Source organism: Mauremys reevesii, linkage group 18, assembly GCF_016161935.1.
Source record: "Mauremys reevesii isolate NIE-2019 linkage group 18, ASM1616193v1, whole genome shotgun sequence".
Lineage (NCBI taxonomy): Eukaryota > Metazoa > Chordata > Testudines > Geoemydidae > Mauremys > Mauremys reevesii.
Window position 1 is genome coordinate 20426620 of NC_052640.1, and position 20598 is coordinate 20447217.

General features: G+C 40.5%; 1 protein-coding gene across 7 annotated transcripts in view; it reads right to left on the bottom strand.

Annotated features, from left to right (window-relative positions):
- The window catches only part of SPECC1L (sperm antigen with calponin homology and coiled-coil domains 1 like), a 101004-nt gene that overhangs the window by 18239 nt on the left and 62167 nt on the right, over positions 1–20598 (bottom strand). For 6 of the 7 annotated variants that reach the window (XR_005589735.1, XR_005589733.1, XR_005589734.1 and 3 more), the window contains exon 13: positions 11988–12090. Coding sequence is in view for 4 of the 7 variants with exons in the window: in XM_039505844.1 (XP_039361778.1) it covers positions 11988–12090 (103 nt within the window). In the remaining 3 variants the exon portion in view is untranslated. Of the gene's footprint in view, positions 1–9966; positions 10677–11987; positions 12091–20598 lie in introns of those variants that run through there. The other variant, XM_039505845.1, reaches the window with a different exon arrangement.

A 20598-nucleotide genomic window follows, 5' to 3' on the forward strand; every position in this document is an offset into this window, starting at 1 on the left:
CTACGTTTCCCTTTAATATTGTAGTTACAATAAACTTAAATGTCAATTGTATCAACAGTAGGTAAAAATTTTCACACAGATGTGTGAACTTTAAGAGGAGGGAATACACACAACTTTGAATCTTTTAGGAATGTTTCATTATTTTACACTTCGAACTTTCACTGTAAGTCAATCTGAAAGTGATTGTTTCCAAAAGCTTTATGTAGGAGTAAGACCAATGTTCAGAAAAAAATATAGGGCAATCCCCATCTCTTTCAAACATTCCTGTCAGTTCCAGCTTCTCTTAAATAGCACATAGAAAACAAATCCATCTTCCAAGAACGTTAACAGAGCCAGAAAAGCCAAATGGAAGGGGAAAAAAGCCACAATGGAAGGAAACAATTAAGGGGACCTGCTTCTGTTTACCAGCTTTGTATGTTATGGATGATTTTTATTACATCTAATTAACAGGAGGTACAGCATGGCCTGATGGGCTGACTGAACATCCAGGAAAGAGACAAGTTATCATCTGAATGAAAATATATGCCCCAAAACATATCTAATTATATTTTCAGGAAGCACAAATACAAAACTGGCACATTTAAAGACAGCAGAATTTTTTTCAAATACCTTCACCTAATAGTAGCATTGTTGGAGAATCTTCGTTATGATGAACTCAATCTACTTTAAAGCTCCACTTTCTTCTATTTAACTTGCACTAAACTCTATTCCTCAAGGAATCAGTAACCGAATGATGTTAATTTAAGACCTCCAACAAAACTTCCTCTTCGTCGTAGATTTGTATTAATGGCTAAACCAAGAGGAGTCTTTCCCACTGAAATCCAACCCAGAACTTTTCTGGATGCTGTTTCAGACCATGCACAGTTAAAGCAATAACCACAAAGAGCTGGGTTTCAAGGAAGCTGTCAATTGAGAAATAAGCCTTTTCAGAGCTGGATGTTCTTTATAGGGATAGTGGGTCAGGGAGGTTGGAGTATATTTACATCAAAAAGATGGGAGTGCATCTGTAGGAGTATTATTGGCGTTTTAGGAATTAGCTACTGTATTGCAGTTTAAGTAATATTTAGTAGTTATATCATCTCTAGTATTTGAGACAGATTGTTCATGAAAAAAAATCAACTCTACTAAAAGGGATTAGTCTTCCAAAAAATGGATGTCGTAACAGGCTTTCTGTGGAAGGCAGATATAAAATGGGGATGAAAGAACATATTTAAGTTCTGGTTTTGTAAAATCTTTACTGGGGGCAGGGCTTCGTGAGAAAATGAGTCAACATTTCAAACAGGTCACAGATTTTATAGCACATCACATTTAAAAAGCTTCTAACCAATGGGTTTGCGGTTCTCATAAGTAATTAAATTTCAAGCATTTCCACTGTGAGCCAAAATTCCTGTTTAACTGTACAAGGCAAAGCAGCAGCAGTCTGACTGAAGGAAAACATTGCTCTGCAGCACACTTACACAGAAAGAGACCAGAAGCTGTTCCAACAAGAATGAAAAGCAAAACGTGTGGTCACCTGTGCTTAAGTGCATTTTACTGGTTAAATAAGCAACAGAACTATTTTTAAACTTCATTACCTGGCATGTACAAAATACCACATTAACACAGAGCTAATTCTAAAATTTGCAGCAAAGGCAATCAGCGACCGGTCTCACTCACATTTCTCCTTCGGCTCTATGTATGCTTAAAAGTAATAAAGTATCTTGTGTAACTTCTAAGGAGCAGAATATCATTATTTATGAAAGATTGATGTTAAGTAGGTTATCCAATGATAGCCTCTTTTTGGCTAGCTCCACAGCTAAAAACCATGGGGGTCCAACACAGTTCATAGCTGCAAGTTACAAACCAAGTAGGAAACGTGGAAAACTGTTTCCTCAGTACATATCCACAGCTGTCTTCAGTCTCACTTGACTATAGATACTAACTATACTTTGATTGTGTGGGGGTGGGGGGAGAGGGGGGAACATGCTTACACATCAGCTAGTCTTCTGAACCTAGCTCTGTGTCAATAGGAGAGGGGAGACAAGACACCATCCAGACTCCCACATCCAACAGAACTTGGCTCCTAACTTAGGAGATGGAAGGGAATGAGTAAAAGACAAGGGCTCTGTTCCTCTTTGCCCACATTGTGGCAGCTGGTGATAGGGCACTGGAAATCAATGATTCATTTAAAAAATTATAGCTTTGCCAGTGGTATACACCTAACTCTGCACAGGCTAAGAAACCCCTTGTTACTACATTAGCCAGCAATGCCACCTGAGCTCAATAATTTTATGACCAACATGTACAGTTTTGCAAGATATGTTAAAATAAGGGAAAATCCAATCTCATGCTTCACAGCATGAGCAATTTCCAGAGAGGTTGGGAAGTAATTTTTGTCCTTTCACCAATGTTTAATACCAGACAACCAGGTAGGTACATTATGGTTTTTGATTTATTTTCCAACTTCCTCTGACACATCCAGAATGACAGATGCTGGAGGCAAGAGACCATAATTCATTTACCAACAGCTTGATCAATCCTGCATTCCTCTGAGTTGTGCTTCCACCTGTTCCCATTGCAGGTCCAACAGCACATTATCCATTAGGCTCCTGGGTGCTGCGACCCGTAAAACGTCCTCCCTTCTCCCACCTGGTGCTATTCATGCTTGGAACCGCCTCCCTCCACTGCTGGGATCAGATTCAGCTATCACCACCAGATCCTTTTATTTCAGACTCCAGCCAGGAGTGCCTACTGCTAAACCTTGATGTGATTCTTTTGCCTGTCAATCCTCACAACAGTCCCTGAGTTTGTCTGTTTTCCATGTCCAGTCTTGCACTGGGATACTGCAAGGGTGAAAGTCCGCAGTTATCCAATCTCTACTCGGTTGGGAGTGGTTGGCTCCCAATCACTACATTAAAGCAGACATTAGGGGGAGCAGAAACAAACATTTCTGGAAATTACTGTTGGCATCCAGAGCAGTCCCAATTATCACTTTATTCCCAGCTGCCATGAAAGTAAGCTGCAGATAGGCAGTCTGAAAAGGCGGTGAATTCCAAGTCAGAGCCATTGTCTGTCTTATCTTTCCCCATTACAATATTAACTACCCCACTGGTGTTTCTTTTCATGCTGGACTCATTACACTCCAGTTGGGTGAGACAAGACTCATAAGGAGTAGTCTTTTTTCAGAAGTTTTTGGCTAGAACATCATAAGTGGAAAGGCAGAGAGTGGAGTTTTGGCAGTCTGAATACTTTGATGACTCAGCCAGCCAGGACCAAGGAAAGTTATGTGAAACCCTAAAATATTTTTATTTGAATAAAGCTTTACGTTGACAGAGAATTTTGCTCATTTCATTCTTCCCTACTTTATATTCTAGTTTACTGTTCCAAAGACTTTCCTTGTATACAAACAGGTTTTAAAAATAAATCCAACTAGTTTACACTCCCCACTTCACTATGTTTCTAACGCACAGTGTTATAGGTTCATTCTGCATAAGCCAATTAAGCACACATGAAAACAGGGTTTTTTTTAGCCTGGCGTTACATTCATTCATCTCTTAACACTCGATCATGATGCAAACCGTACAAAAAAGAGGTTGACCTTTGGTTATGGAATTAAGACTAGGGATGCTTCAATTTAAAATTCTATGTTTGGTTAATAAGAAAATGGTATCAGTTTTTTGGGATCCATTTCTGAAGTCTAGAAACTACAAAAAGAGTCTGTGTGGTATAAGAACATTACCTATGGCTCAAGAACTCTAGTTTCACTTTCCTCAAAGATTTTCAAAACTTCACCTTACTTGGTTCCACAAAGCAAGTGAGCTGCCATAAGAACCTCTACAGGGTGTCTAGTGACCATTAAGATAATTAAATAACAAAGCCAAGCAGCATCTTCAGACGTTATCTATCTCTGTGCTTAGACTTCCCTACCCATCTACACTAGGCCCAGACAACCTCAGATTAAACTCATCTACGGAAGTACTAAGCAATATTTAAACAAAATTGACCTGCCAAATCCCATATCCTCTGGAGGGCATCCAAACCATTAATTTTCTGGCATGAAGGGGGGATGAAACCAATAAGGAAATGAAAGATTCACCCATGCTACAAGGAAGAATGTGTGATGGAAGAGAAACTGATTGTATTTTGAATGACAGAATATTTGACAACTTAATGGTTCTGCTTTTATTAAAGTTATTTAAAGCATTATCTATCATTCGTTCTTCGGTAAGATAGTAGGTTGGAACTACAGTTAACAGTAGATCCCCTTGGGCATCCTCTAACTCCATACCACAAAATTTACTGGGGCACATATCTCCAATTTTGCAGGAACCGGGCCTGATTGTAGGACCATTTAAAAAACTAAAAAAATTATCACTCCAAAAACATCATTAAGGTGTATCTATAGCTGCAGGCACATATTAGCAGTTTCAGTAAATATTACCAAGTGAAGTACTATCAGAAACCCAAGAACTATGGAGTTAATATTGCATTTCTCATACCAGACACAAAACTATTTCAACTCTGCCCCTGCAGTAGTGTCCTGAGTCAGAATCTTATACTATCTTCTCTAGCCACATCTTCATTTTACCATGGACCACAAAACCTACAATGCCTTCATCTGAATAGCACAGTGATCAAGTCGCTCTGCAGCCTTAAAAAAAAAAAAAAAAAAAAAGAGAGTCCACACAATACACAGAGAAGAATTTTACAGTGTCCTGATTAGACAAATAGCATACTGAGGCAATCATTCCCAAAACACTCTTAAGAGCCCAAACCTGTAAGGTTCTCATGGCACCCAACATCATTTTGCAGGCAATTATCCAATTGTCGGTACACAGAATTAGCATTACTATAAACAAATTTCATGTGTCATGGATTTAGAACATTAATACAAAAAAGCTCAAAGGTTAGTGTGGCAAAGCAGCACATCTGGGGCCAAACTCTCACACACAGAAAGATAATACATTTTATAATTACGGAATACATCTTTTGAAACTCTACAGGCAAAGAGGGTAAGACAGTAGGTGTCTGTACTGGGGCAAATTAAATGTAGTCTGGGTGCCCTGTTTGACTATAGAACTAACTGCTTTCCTGGGTTTATGTTTGTTATTTAAGTAAAATTATTGGAAGAGAATATGCATTTAAATCACTTGTGTGCACACTTACGGTAATATATGTCAATATTAATAAATACTCATACTCATGGAGCCTAAAAATTAAAATGTATTTGCTTGTCTAGATGGGGTACTTGCTATGGGTAGTAGTAAGAACTAGATAAACAATCAGTAATATCTATTTGGTTTTTTTTTTTTGCTGAGCTGCATAATGTCACATTACTGAAAGCACTATCTTGTGTCAAAGTTAGCAAGAGTTACAACACGGAATAGTTGGTATGGTATGTATCAAATCAGATACAAAAGCATAGCTCCTCTCTCAACTATAGCAGAAAAGAACCAGCAATAAATTCTAATCAGCATGCTCTTTAAAATGTCAAAGAATGACCAGATGAAAAGTGAGTTTTAAAGACATAAGCCTCCTGAGAAGAGAGATGAAATTTGCTGTCAAAATTTTGGAGACCACTAAATTCACAGGACAGCTTGTGAAAGAAGATTCTGGGAAAGCTTTTTAACAAGCTGCTATGTTAAGCATGAAAAGGAATTCCTTTCAAACAGGAAACAGTTTGCTCACTCCATTGTAACATCCAAGAAACTTTATTGTTAATTCTACTTGTGAGTCCTAACATCTGACCTAGACAGACAGTATCTTGATGAGAAAGAAGAAAACATCATGTGCTTCTTACACGTGGGTCATAGAAGTTAGAGGGAAAACTTATATGCCTTTTTCTATTGCTATTTTTCTAAAATGGAAATAAGGGAATGTTAATCACTGGTATCTTCTGTCTGCATCTGAGCTGCTTTGGTGACAGAGTAATACTGAAGAATCCACACATTCTTAATTATTTTCTGTACCTTAGAAGCTAGTAGTGACAGGGACATATGTACACAAGGTCCAAGATACTGTGGAGTGCTGATCACGTAGGTTTTTGTGCTTAAAGTTGTTTATAATCTCTTTCTGGATTACAGAGTTTGTATTTAGTTTCCACATAAAATTATGTTAATAAATATTTATGCTTTTAAAAACAACAGCCAAGGAAGGTAGAAGTTAAAGCCTTTATTGTAACATTAGCTTGTGTGCACTGCACATACTGTAATTGTTGACCTCCTTACAGATACCTCTGGACTTGCATACCTCATCTGCTATCCTTTGTTATCTTATTTGGCTGAATTAAGACAGTAAGATCACATTTTCAGTATTTGGACATGGAACTGGCTAACAAGTGTGCTATCAAGGCTCCATGTATTCTGAGGTCAGAGATCCACTCCAGAACTGTGCTCCAGAATCTAGGCTTTCATTAAAAAGATTAAATTTCTAGCCCTTAAAATTGAAGAAAACTTTAAATGTGAATAAACCGTAAGATGGAACGTGGTCTTCCAAAATCTTTAGGCAGCCTGGGACAACAGGTTTGAGAGCTGTAAAATGCCCCCATTCCTCCACAGAACTTAACTCTGAGACCTACTTATGAAGATTTAAGTGTAACAATTAAGTATTTTACTGATCGTATGAGAAGAAACATCCTGAACCATACACTGGAATCACTTCTATTGATCACTTCTGCCAACTCTGGGGTAAACTGTGAACCACTAAAAACATTGCAAATGGAAAAAAATCTCTTCCAATTGAAACTGATGCGGGAACTATGGATAAACAAAATGCATTTATCAGAGCTGGAATTTTCACGTAAATGGTACTTGCTAAAGTGATATAAACTCAGGAGTGACAGCAAATGGCCAAGTCATCTGTTTTTACATCTCATCTTAAAGAGGACTCCCTCTAGCAGCACACTTGCAGGGGTCTAGAGATTGCCACTTGGATTATGTTTCTGGAGGTAAATTCTTTCATCTCCAAAAACATAAGTGACAGTAAGAAATGGATTCAAATTTTATTGGCAAAAAGAGAGAAAGATTTAGTGATTAAGAGCTGTTCAGTTATTGTTTTTATTCTGTTCAATATGTCACTCCTTCCATCATTACTGCACACTACTCAAGGTGCACAATGAATGAACTAGGGGTACTGTGGATAAAATAGAATGTGATCCTACCAAAAACTAACAATGTACTGACAATGAGGCAGAGTTAAGACAGGAAGGGAAATCTTACATTGGCATTTCCTGACTTGAGTGTTTCCTTTCGATCCCTAAAGGTTCTTTTAACAGTTTCTAACGTATCACTTTCTACAGTGTTTTTATTTAAGACAAATTAAAAATCCATTATGTGGAATTACTTGCTAGACAGGAGTATGATGCGTTTCCTGGCACAAAACAGTGCGTCTGCATGTACAAGTTTTTTAAACCATTTTATTCTATGGTGAAAATTCATTATGATTTGGTTGAAATTAGAAAGGCACCTCTGCAAATGAGGGACTTATAGCCCATCAAACTGCAAGTTTCTACCACCTTCTACTATGATAGTAAAAAAGTTTTTTAAAAGTCTCAAAAAAATTTCATATTGGCAAAAAAGTATTCTCCTCCACTCTCTGTACTCAAAGAATGGAACTATATTAGTAAGACATTCACCATAAGAGTCACAGGACTCTGGAACATCCTCCTGCCCTGGTACGAAACAGCCCAACCTGTTTTCTATTAATACTTTCAGGGCACACTGCAGGGCTTAGTTCTTTCATCTGGCCTTTGAAGAGAGGGAGGTGAACGGATGTGAAGAGTGATCTGTGAGGATTTTTAGTATTTGACCATGTGCTGCTGCTTGGTACAAAGGACGAGCTGATTGCATTGGATTTTGTTTTTGTAATTGGCAGGGCACTTAGAGCCCTTTGTATGGGCACTTTAAATAAAAAATAATAATATAAAGATTGGATCTGCCTATTTTTTTCTGGTTAAGTTTGTCTAGTTCATCAGTTTATAGACACACAGAAACTCAACCATTCTCCACTTCTACTGGGACAAATCATCCCAGGGGCTTCACAGATAAAATATTTCTAAAACAAAAAAACCCCCAACAATTATGCCTGGATCTACGCTCTCTACCAAACATAAGCAGCTGCAGTTATTTTATTTATATATTTACACACACACACCTTTTCAATACCTGCTCTAGTTATAGGCAATCAACTTCACAAACATGGTCTCTGGCCCACATTTATTTAATAGAAGAAACTATAGCCAGGGCCGGCTCCAGACCCCAGCCTGCCAAGCGCGCGCTTGGGGCGGCATTTTGCCAGCAGGGCGGCAGCCGGCTCCGGCGGACCTTCCGCAGTCATGCCTGCAGGAGGTCCACTGGAGCCGCGGGACTAGCGGACCTCCCGCAGGCATGACTGCGGAGGGTTCGCTGGTCCCGCGGCTCGGGTGGACCTCCCACAGGCATGACTGCAGAAGGTCCGCCGGAGCCGCCTGCCACCCTCCCAGCGCACCCTCCGCAGGCGCATCTGCAAGAGGTCCCCCAGAGCCGCGGGACCGGCAGCACGCCCGCTGCGTGCTTGAGGCGGCCAAATTCCTAGGGAATTTCCCAGCCCCTGACTATAGCTGTTTCAAAGGGAAAAAAGTATAAAAGGTGAAAGGATGAGATTGGAGAAGCAGATTTTTGTTGACTGTTATGATGCTGGACTCAACAAACCTCTCCTAAAGTTAGCAGTGGCAGAAGACAGAATAAGAAAATGCAGATTCATAGGGTCTGAATAATCATTTTTACTCTTATGGTAATGCTTTTAATTGAACACAAAAGAATGAAAAGTCCCTCTTTTACATTATCACAATAACTAATTCAACACAAATTAAAATTAAATCAGAAGTGACTATACCTAACATTCTAATTTTTCCATCATAATCAGAAACAGCAGCAGTTTTTAGATCAAGTATGGTCTGGTTTAATTATACTGTGCTACCATGATCTTTGACACTGCAATAAGAAATCTTATAAATTGAGATAATGCAGTTAGGATGAAAGCAATAATAATTATACAGCATGATAAGAGATCTAGAAGGGTTTTTGTTTCATTATAAATCATGGTTTAAAACCTTCAGCACAATTTAGAAGCTAAATTGGATCATATTTGAAAGTTTTATTCTTTTAACCTGGAGTATATGTGCTACTGAAAATTGTTTCAACTTTAATTATGCTAAACAGTGATTTTTAACATTTCTGAACACCTAATTAAGAGTCCCTCCTCTTCAACCTGGGGGTCTGGGATCTGTATCTTTGACAAAATTACCAGTCTCTGGACAAATCTGGAAATTCCTGATGTAGAATATACATTTTTTATATTATAGTTGGGAGAATCTGGAAAATAAATTGAAAGAATGACATTGGATAGGTTAACTTCTCTAAAATTTGTGGGATTTTGAATCAGAGCAATTAGATACATTGCAGCTTGAAAAATCTGGTTCTTGATGTGCAGGGTTTTAAGGACCAAAGGCAGTCACAACAAGAATATCCAAATCAAGAAAATGTCCTCTTAAATTAAGTAGACAGAAGATGGGACAACAGAGGTCTGAAATCATTTGCCCAATAAGCATCAACTACAAATATGTGCTTCCAACTCATGATCCTATGGAAGCACACACCCTAAGTCAATGCCTCATTGTCATTTTTGTTTTCATTTCATACATCTCTCTTTTTATTTTATCTTATTTATTCTTATTTCTTCAGACATCAGCTTCTCCTTCCTCCTTACAATTTTTTTTTTTTTTTTTTGAGTAGATGTGTGTGTTGATCTCTTGCTTTATTTTGTTACCCCACCTTTTCCTCCCCCTTTTTTTTTTTTTTTTTTTTTAGCTTGTGTTTTTAAAGTCTCTCACTACTGACACACACTTACAAAAAAAAAATGTAAATACTTGATAATACCTCCTTTTTAGAAGATGTGAAATCAGGCTGGGTTTTTTTTTAAGAGTTAAATAACAAACAGACCCAACAGAGGGAACAGAATTTTTGCTCAGAAGTGGGGCTAATATTACAGTCCTAATATTCAAAGTGTTATTCTTTAGGAGGTTTTTTTAAAGACTATTTTTACTCTCTCCATCCATTATTTATTTTTAAGTTACTATGCAATGGTCTTTACTCCATAAGGGTGGTAGTATAAAAGTTTAAGGTTCTGTTTCCCAGAGAAACCCTAATACTTATAAGGTATTGATAATGGGGCTGAGATGTCTGGATAATCTCTACTCAGAGTGAGCACAATTCAGGATACATTTATAGCATTACAAAAAGCATAGCAGCAACACCCCACATGTACACCAGAATTGAATTTCAGGGGGATCTTGAAAAACAAATTTAATACAGTACAACAATTTAAAGAGAAATGATAAATGTGGATGTCTAAACAAAATACATTCTTCTGCGATAGTTAACTTAATATATTCCAATAGTACTAGTCTGGCTCCTTCAGAAAGAGGCTTATATAGCTCAGAGACATGAGATGATATAGTCCTGCAGCAGCAGCACATGCAGAGAGTCACGTAATAGCTGTCAGGGCAAGTACATGAGGTGTCATCCCTCCCTCCTTCTGTTAGTGGTTACAAGGGTCCATGTAGACTGACTATAAGCAGCTAGTCAATGTGAACGAGAGGATGGCCTTGTCTGTGTGCACAGCCAGAGAAGGGAAGGTCTTGAGTACTTTAAAACTTTGTTCTGATAAATTAAGGAAGCTGTCAGATGCATCTTTCATTTAGAGATAACAAGCTTCAGATATTTTTCCATTTAGACTTACAGGCTTTCAAGAAAAAGATCTAACATCCTGCCTTTTAAAAAAAGTGAAGAGGAAGGACCATTTCCATAAAGAAACTTACACTCAGAAATAGCACAATTTGGTATCACAGACGTGCCACAGGAAGTGGGAGAGGGGCACCTTGGGTTTATAGCACAAGACTCTCTATTGTACTGAAAGACGACTTTTCCTATGGATGGTCAACCATCCTGTTACGTGGCTTTCAGCTTCCTCCTGTGTTGTAAATTTCAAGTCAATGAAAGAGTGAAGTTTTTAAACTGAGGCCTGTGCTGGGAATTCAAAACACTTTCAATACAATTAACCAAACAAATACATCATGGCTAGACTCTTAACATCCTGGTTCAATTTGCTGAAACCTTTATTGTTCTGAAAAATTATGTAATCATAGGAGAAATGTGGGGAACTATCTTGTTAGTTCTTTCAGGTTCTGACAACATTAGGACTAATTGAAAAGAAAGCTGAAAATGCAGTAAAAAGCCAAATACAGTTTGTATGTGAAACAATGCAATCTCCAAAAAATAAGCAACACCTAGGCCCATCCTAAACTAGAAAATTAGGTTGGTTTAGCTATGTCAGTCAGGGATGTGAGAAGTCCACACCCCTGAGCAGCATTATTATGCTGAGTCCACATGTAAACAGCGCTAGGTTGACAGAAGAATTCTTCTGTTGACATAACTACTGCCTCTCAGGGAGGTGGATCACCTACTGCAATGGAGAACCTTTCCCAGCGGCATAGGTAGTGTCTACAATGAAGCGCTATAGCAGAGTGCATTTTAAGTGTAGACAAGCCCACAGAACCTCACTACTTACTTACTAATAATTTACTTTTAAACTCAAAAGTGTTACATTAGCTGCATTTGTCAGATGAAAATCTAGAGTGAACTCTGAATATCTGGATTATTACTACTTCTTTATCTGAGTTTCAAATGTGTAATATGTATGATAGCTGTTTTAAAAGTGCCTCAATGGAAGGTCAGATGCCTCTCTTAAAAAAAAACAAACCGCCACATTTGCACTGTGCTGAAAAGTGACTAATTAACTATTCATGCTAGTTAGGTTAGGACTTGTAGTATGTGTTCCTGTAAGAAAGTACAGCACATGCCAGTTTCATTGCGATCTATGCAGTGAACTGTGGAGCAGTCTGGTTTGTGCCTTTGGCAGATTTTCATATGTTGTAGTTAAGAATGTGCAGCATTAAACAGCTTTGCAGTTACCTGATATCCTTCGGTTTTCTTCTGACACCACTTCAGCAAGGCATTTCTTTTGGAACCTCCATATTCCCTTGCAAGAGCAGATAAAGGGTCTTTCCTTTCTTCCCTGAGAGTAAAGGAAAAACAGTAAAGTTCTGATGATATGCCACTTTTTGCAGTAACTGTTAGGAAAGTGAGGACCCATCCCAGTGAGAAGAATGAGGCTCAAAATGCTGTCCGAAGGAGGAATATACCCAGTTAAACCTGCAAAATCTTCCCTGTTAAGTGGGATTCAATCAATTGTTCCACTGGCAATCACTGTGCATATTGATCAGACAAAAACACTGATTGTGCCTGTATTAAGACCTTTTGGTGTTTTCACCACTGGTATTAGTCAGTAACCACTTACTTTAGGATGAATTTATTTTAAATTACAGCCTCCTTTCTAGACCTGTATATACAAACAAGATTTTTTCTAAGAATTCATAATATTAAGCTAATGTGCTAGACTACACTACAACCCACCTGAACTATCAGCTAATTTAAACAACTTTAATTTGTGTTTTATAACAAACTGATTGTATCTCTTTTGCATCTCATGGCTGATTAGGAATGTAACCTTGAAACAGCAAGAAATTTGAATATTAATAGCACTCAGTTACTGTTAACAGACTGTTTGTCCCAAAAATCTGGACCTTTCAGTAGGAGGGACATGCTCACTGGTCTATTTTATATGCAGACAATGTTTATTATTTACCTTACTTGGAATGGAATGGTGTCCAATTCCCAATACGCGCTATTATAGATATAGGCCCATAAGTAATGCATACTTTTTGGTATATTTATGAATAAGACAAATAAGGAAACTGAAAGCCTAGAAAAATTGAGTTTGCCCATTCACCCAGAGAGAGAGAGGGAGGGTTTTTTGGGGTGAAAGGAAATATTCATTTTTGACTCACGATAAAGGTCAGGAGGAAAAACTGTTCCTGGGCTGGTATGTTTTCATGACAATTTTGAATTATAAATATCAGTTTTATTAGACTAAAAAACACATTGCTCAAAATAAAAACTGCTACATTAATAGTGTTATTACTGAAATTAACATTTCTGTAGTTGCAGTAAGTCTTTCTGTAATAAAAGGTTTTGTATGCAACTAAAAGGGCTAGGTAGAAAAATCATAGAGCAGGTCTCAAGGAATCCATTTTGAAACACTTGGAGGAGAAGAAGGTGATCAGGAACAGTCAACATGGATTCACCAAGGGCAAATCATGCCTGACCAACCCGACTGCCTTCTATGATGAGATAACTGGCTCTGTGGATATGGGGAAAACAGTGGACATGATATATCTTGACTTTAGCAAAGCTTCTGATACCGTCTTCCACAGTTTTCTTGCCAGCTTGTCAGGCTCAACGGGTAGTGGTCAACAGCTTGATGTCTAGTTGGCAGCCAGTATCAAGCAGAGTGCCACGGGGGTCTTTCCTGGGGCTGGTTTTGTTCAACATCTTCATTAATGATCTGGATGATGGGATGGATTGCGCCCTCAGCAAGTTTGCGGATGACACTAAGCTGGGGGGAGAGGTAGATATGCAAGAGGGTAGGGATAGGGTCCCATGTGACCTAGACAAATTGGAGGATTGGGCCAAAAGAAATCTGAGGAGGTTCAACAAGGACAAGTGCAGAGCCTGCACTTAGGACAGATGAATCCCATGTACGGCTACAGGCTGAGGACCGACTGGCTAAGCAGCAGTTCTGCAGAAAAGAACCTGGGGATTTACAGTGGATGAGAAGCTGGATATGAGTCAGCAGTGTGCCTTTGTTGCCAAGAAGACTTACGACATATTGTGCTGTAATGTAGGAGCATTGCCAGCAGATTGAAGGAAATGATTATTCCCCTCTATTCGGCACTAGTGCGGCCACATCTGGAGCATTGCGTCCAGTTTTGGGCCCCCCACTACAGAAAGGATGTGGACAAATTGGAGAGTGTTCAGTGGGGGGGGCAACAAAAATGACTAGGGGACTAGGACACATGATTTATGAGGAGAGGATGAGGGAACTGGGCTTATTTAGTCTGCAGAAAAATGAGGGGGGATTTTGATAGCAGCCTTCAACAAACTGAAGGGGGTTCCAAAGAGGATGGAGCTAAGCTGTTCTTAGTGGTGGCAGATGACAGAACAAGGAGCAATGGTCTCAAGTTGGAGTGGAGGAGGTCTAGGTTGGATATTAGGAAAAACTATTTCACTAGGAGGGTGGTGAAGCACTGGAATGGGTTACCTAGGGAGGTGGTAGAATCTCCATCCTTAGAGGTTTTAAGACCTGGCTGGAATGATTTAGTTGGGGTTGGTCCTGCTTTGAACAGGGGGCTGGACTAGATGACCTCCTAAGGTGTCTTCCAACCCTAATCTTCTATGATTCTTTGAGGTGTTATGCATTCTAAGTAGCTTAATGAGCAGTTTAAAGATTTTGCAGTTAATCCTAATGTTCTCTATTTGGAAGAAAAATAACACTATAGCTAGCTAATATTCTGCATGGTAAAGGAGGATTATTTTTAAATAATTGTATGCATATTTAAATAAGATTCTCAGATCCCCACATCAGTACTACAAAAATTACCCCTTCTAGACACCTGCCTTCCAAACACAGCTAGTTCATACTAATTACTTAATCTTTGGCTCTGTGTTACGACCAGCCATTTCAACCTCAGCAGGAAATAGTGTTCAGTGGAACTCCTGCAGACATATTGCATTTCATCTTGGTTTACACTAGAATTTTACATCAGTACAGCTACATCTGGTGTGAAGAATCCACATCCCTGAGGGAAGTAGCTATACTGACCTAAATCCCTGGTGTAGACAGCATGAGGTAGATGGACAAATTATTTCATTGACATAGTATCTACACTGAAGTGCTACAGTAGACAAGCCCCTGAAATGCATCAATTTCACAAGCATTGCTGGGGGGAAAAAAATCTTGAAATCTGAATTTCATGGAATTTCTTTGCACATGTGCACTGATACCTCAGTACAAATGACTATTTTACATGACTTGACTATCTAATTTTATTCCAGATGCCATGTACTCTGTGTAATAGTTCAATGAACTCTGGCTTCAGATGAAACAAGATTATGTTCCAATGTCAAATTAAATATTTAAGAAAATCAGAGTTTCTTAGAATAGTCAGTGTAATATCAAGTCCTAATGCAAAGTTGTTCAGAACTTGGCACCTCAAATTCCAGACATTGGTATTAGAGAGACAAGATGGGTGAGATATATCTTTTATTGGACCAACTTATATTGGTGAGAGAGAGACAATCCTTCAAGCTTACACAGAGCTCTTCTTCAGGTTTGGGAAAGGTGCTCAGTGTCACAGCTAAATACAAAGTGGAACAGATTGTTTAGCACAAGTAGTTAACACATTTCAAGGGACCATTCAAGGTGAAGTGGCCCTTTGAAAAGTGAATGGTGCCTTGAAATGTGTTAGCTACTTATGCTAAACAAGAAAAGAAAGAAGTATATTTAGACATAAATGACAATCTCACAAAGAGTTGTACTAAAAAATGAACTTCCTTCTATACACTATTTATTTTAGAGCTAAAAGAACAGAATCAGACTCAAATACTGGGTCATATTTAACTTGATAGGCAAACTAAGGAAAAGTGGTCTAGCTGAATTACTGTAAAATGGTTGTACAACTGGCTGAAAGACCATACTCAAAGTGCAGTTATCAGTGGTTCAGTGTCAAACAGGGAGGACATATCTAGTGGAGTCTCGCAGGGGTCAGTCCTGGGTCTGGTACTATTCAATATTTTCATTAGTGACCTGGATAAGAGTGGAGAGTATGCTTATAAAACCTGCATATGACACCAGGCTGGGAGGGGTTGCAAGCACTTTAGAAGACAGGATTAGAATTCAAAACAACCTTGACCAATTGGAGAACTGGTCTGAAATCAAAAAGATGAAATTCAATAAAGACAAGTGCAAAGTACTTCACTAAGGAAGGAAAAATCAAATGCCCAATTACAAAATGGGGAATAACTGGTTAGGTGGTAGTATTGGGAGTTACAGTGGATCACAAATGGAATATGATGCAACAATGTGATGAAGTTGCGAAAAAGACCAATATCATTCTGGGGTATAACAACAGAAGTGTTGTGTATGAGAGACAGGAGGTAACTATCTCACTCTATTCTGCACTGATGAGGCCTCAGTCAGAGAACTGTGTCCAATTCTGGGTGCTATACTTTAGGAAAGATGTGGACATATTGATGGAGGAGAACAACAAAAATGTAAAAGGTTTAGAAAACGTGACCTATGAGGTAAGGTTAAACCACTGAGCATGTTTAGTCTTGAGAAAAGCAGACTGAGGTGGGACCCGCTAACAGTCTTCATATATGTTGAGGGCTGTTATAAAAAGAGTACTGTGATCAATTGTTCTCCATATCCACTGGAGGTGGGATAAGAAGTAATGGGCTTAATCTGCAGCAAAGGAAATTCAAGTTAGGTATTAGGAAAACCCTTCTAACTAGCAGGTAGTTAAACTCTAGAATAGGTTTCCAAGGGAGACTATGGAATACCCATCATTGGAGGTTTTGAAGAACAGGTTAAACAAACACCTGTCAGGGACGGTCTAAGTTTACTTGGTCCTGCCTCAGTGCAAGCGGGGGCTAGGCTTTACTTCTCGAGGTCTCTTCCAGCCCTACGTTTCTATGACTCTATGCTGCTAGACTGGGGCGTTAAGGAATTAACTTTTCTCTTATATCTCCAGATCAGCACATGCTTTAGCAACCCACATTCTTGCTTAAGTTAATTATTGTGGAGTTTGTTTTCACACTAGAATGAAGATTATGCAATGCCACCATAATTTAAGAAAAGAATGGAGATAACTCCTTATAAGGTTTGTGACAACATATAAGAAACCTGACTCAAAATTCTCTTTTCAGGTTAAACATGCTGGGTAGCCATGAGGGAACTGTACAGCATGTTCCCAAATTCCAGTAAGGCACATGGTTTCTATCAAGTTCTTACTGTTATGAAAACAGTGTGGAAGGAAACAAATGAAAATGAATTGTAGGGAGACAAAAAGAAATGGATTGTGATTGATATAAATCTTAAAATGAATTTCTTAGGCCAACTGTATTCCAAATCAAAGAACTGATTTATGGTTTCAAGTTGGAGCCCAGGGGTGTGCCCACAGTTATTGTGTATCTTTGCAAAGATTTATTTTCTTAAAATCCCTGTTTTACATCCTATAATAAAATTTTGCAAGCTACACACAATATAATAAAAACCCAACAGTAGTTCTCTTCTGAAGAGGATTCCCATGGGGCAATTATTTTTCATTGTACAGTAACTCCTCACTTAAAGTCATCCCGCTTAACATTGTTACATTGCTGATCAATTAGGGAACATACTCATTTAAAGTTGTGCAATACTCCACTCTTGCGTTGTTTGGCTGCCTGCTTTCTCCACAGCTGGCAGCCTCCCTACGCTCCTGCAGTGCCTCTCGCCCGCCAGCAGACCCCGCGGATCAGCGCCTGCCCCCTCCTCCCCCCAGCTCCTGCCCACGGCAATCACCTGGCTTGTGGTGTTTTGGAGGGAGGGGGGAGGAGCGAGAACTCGGCGCGAAGGCTCCCCCTCCCTTCCCTGCCTCCTGAACGCTGCAAGCCAGCTGACTGCCCCCGGCAGGAGGCAGGGGGAGCCTGCGCCAAGTCCTCTCTCCTCCCTCCTAAATGCCGCAAGCCAGCTGATTGCCCCAGGCAGGAGGGAGGGGGGAGGAGCGAGGACTCAGCGCGCCTCCCCCCTCCCTCCATAACCAGGCAATCAGCTGGCTTGTGGCATTTAGAAGGGAGGGAAGGGGGAGGGAAAAGGAGCCAGGACGCAGCGTGCGAAGTAAAGGGGGAGGAGGTTGGGGGGGAGAAAGAGGTGGGTCAAGGGTGGGGGCTTGAGGAAAGGAGTGGAGTGGGCAGGCTGAGGGTTGAGCCCTGCGCCCCTGGTGCTTGCAGAGTAGGGGAAGCTGCCCTGGAACCTAACCCCCCCATTTACATTAATTCTTATTGGGAAATTGGATTCGCTTAACATTGTTTCACTTAAAAAAAAGTCACATTTTTCAGGAACATAACTACAACATTAAGTGAGGAATTACTGTATTGTCCCTCCACTGCTCTAATAGCAGCAGGTTTTCTTCCTACAGGGCCTACCACTCTACTTCATACTTACACAGAGCAGTTGTGCTATTGTGATGGCCATTCTCCATCTATACCTCATTCATAATTGCATTCTTTCATTGCAACCTTTGGTCTGCAAACAATGCAGGTATAAATCTTCAGACTTTAAGATTCATGTAGAAACATTAGTGAAATTTTTACCCTTACTCAGAGGTGAAAGTAAGCTGGTACGGAGGACGGATAAGAAAAGGAGACTGACTGAGGGAGGGAGGGAGAAGCCTGCTCCCTGCATAAGAATAGTTTAAACTCAGCTGTTCCCTGATGGTTCAGCCCCCAGGACTAGGTTTCTAGCATCCTTGTTAATTTCACTCACAGTAGCTGTGGGGAGGGGGTTGAGGGGAGAGTGTGTTTGACCATGGCAGGGGCAGTCCTTTTCTGCCCCGGGGATGAGGGGAACTCTCCAATACTAATATACACAACAAATACAAGCATTTGGCTGCACAGCTTAAATCCAGAACTAATAAAAGCAGGTGGAAGGGGAAAACTCACTGTCACATTGGTTTCTCGGCTCCTCCCTCCCCCTCCTCCAGCCAAGCTGCAGACAAGGCTCTGCATTCCTCCCTCCCCCCTACACACACTCCCAGCAGGGGTTCTCCTCTAGGCTCTAGCTTGCAATAGGGACACTGGCTGAGATGCCTGCCGCTGCTGCCTGCAAAAGAACAGTTTAAACTCAGCTGTTCCCTGTGCAGTTCAGTGCCCAGAGTTAGGAGCCATTTCTGGCATCCTTGTTAATTTCACTCCCAGTTGTTGTTGGGTGTGTGTGACCATGGCGGGGCAGTTCTTTTCTGCCCCCGGGATGAGGGGATCTCCTAAACACAATCAAAATCAGGAACCATTTCCAAGTTCAAATCTATCCCATTCCCTCCCCAGCAGAGGATCATGGTTGTGATGTCCAAACTGTTTGCAGATCCTCTTTGAAATGTTACTGTTTAAAAAAATAAAAAAACCAAAAAACATGGAGAACATGGTGGAAAGATGTGTCATGATGATTAGGGTTTACTTTGGGCAAAGCAATTTTGCTAAAGCAACTAAAGATTCACAGGGAAAGCAAATAGCCCCCATAGACAAAACCACAAAGGGATTGGAGGGGAAAACAATATTCAGGGAAATTATTGTGCCTTCTTTGAAAGAAATAGTAGTTTTCATTCCAATCCACCCTCTTTATTTATTGATTTAAACACCTGAAATGTACTTAGGACATAGGATACAATCTCAGATCTCTTTTTGTTTTGTCTTGCCTGCAGAGTGCAGAGGCTGAAATTGACAAAACTTTCTCTAAATATCTTGTATATTTCATGAACGCTATTCCAGTTGTCCTTCATTCACCCCTGACTTCCCCTCCCCGGCTCCCTCCCTGGCTGGTTGGCTGTGGTTTTTGCCTTGGTTACTTACTCCTTGGCAGACCCAGCCCAGCAGCACCTGCTGGCTCTCTGCAGGCAGCAGCCCATAGGGGCTGGTTGCTGGGATCGCTGCTGGTCGGTGGCAGGCTGCAGCTGCATTGTTTGTGACACATTCATACACATACATACAGTCAGAGGTGAAAGTAGGCCGGTCTGGTATGGCGTACTGGCAAGAGCCAGTACACCGTGCTGGACCGAATTGACTTCCACGGCAGGGATTGAAAGGGCTCTGGGTTGGCCGCGGCTCCAGCGGCTGGGCTGGGGTGGGGATTTAAAGGGCTCAAAGCTCCCCGCAGCTGCAGGCAGCCCAGAGCCCTTTGAATCCCGGTCACAGCTCTGGCGGCCAGGCTGGGGCCAGGATTTAAAGGGCTCCAGGCTTCCCTCAGGGGCAGGAGCTCTGGGCCCTTTAAATCCCTGCCCCAGCCCCGCAAAGCTTGGGGTTCCCCCTGGCGGCCAGAACCCCGGGCCCTTTAATTTGCCCCTGAGCCCCGGGGGGCTTCCAGCCACCTCTGCAGCTGGGAGCCCCTGGTTGATTTAAAGGCCCTGGATCTCCCAGAACAGCTGGTTCCCCAGGGCCTTTAAATCTTGAGAGGCCACGCCTTTTCCGAATGAGGCCACGCCCCACCTCAGGACTCCGGCAGTACCAGTAAGTCCTGTAAGTTACTTTCACCCCTGCCCTTACTCAAAATCGAAATGTGGGATTGCCAATAAACTGTCTGTTTCTTTACCTGTAAATTAAATGGACAAACTGTACATAGGCATAGAACTTCACACAATGAATGATTGGTATGCTGAAGTACGCCTCAACTAATCTCAGTGAAATCATTGCTCTGGATAATGTCCAGAGCTGCAAACAATTTCTCAGTGTTATAATGTATTTATTTATTTATTTATCGATAAGAAGTTTTACTGTCAGGTGATCTTGGGAAAGTCATTTAACCTCTGTGGCCAAGTTTCCCAATCTGTGAAATGTACTTAGCTCATGTGTGTTATAAGACTTGATATTTATAAAA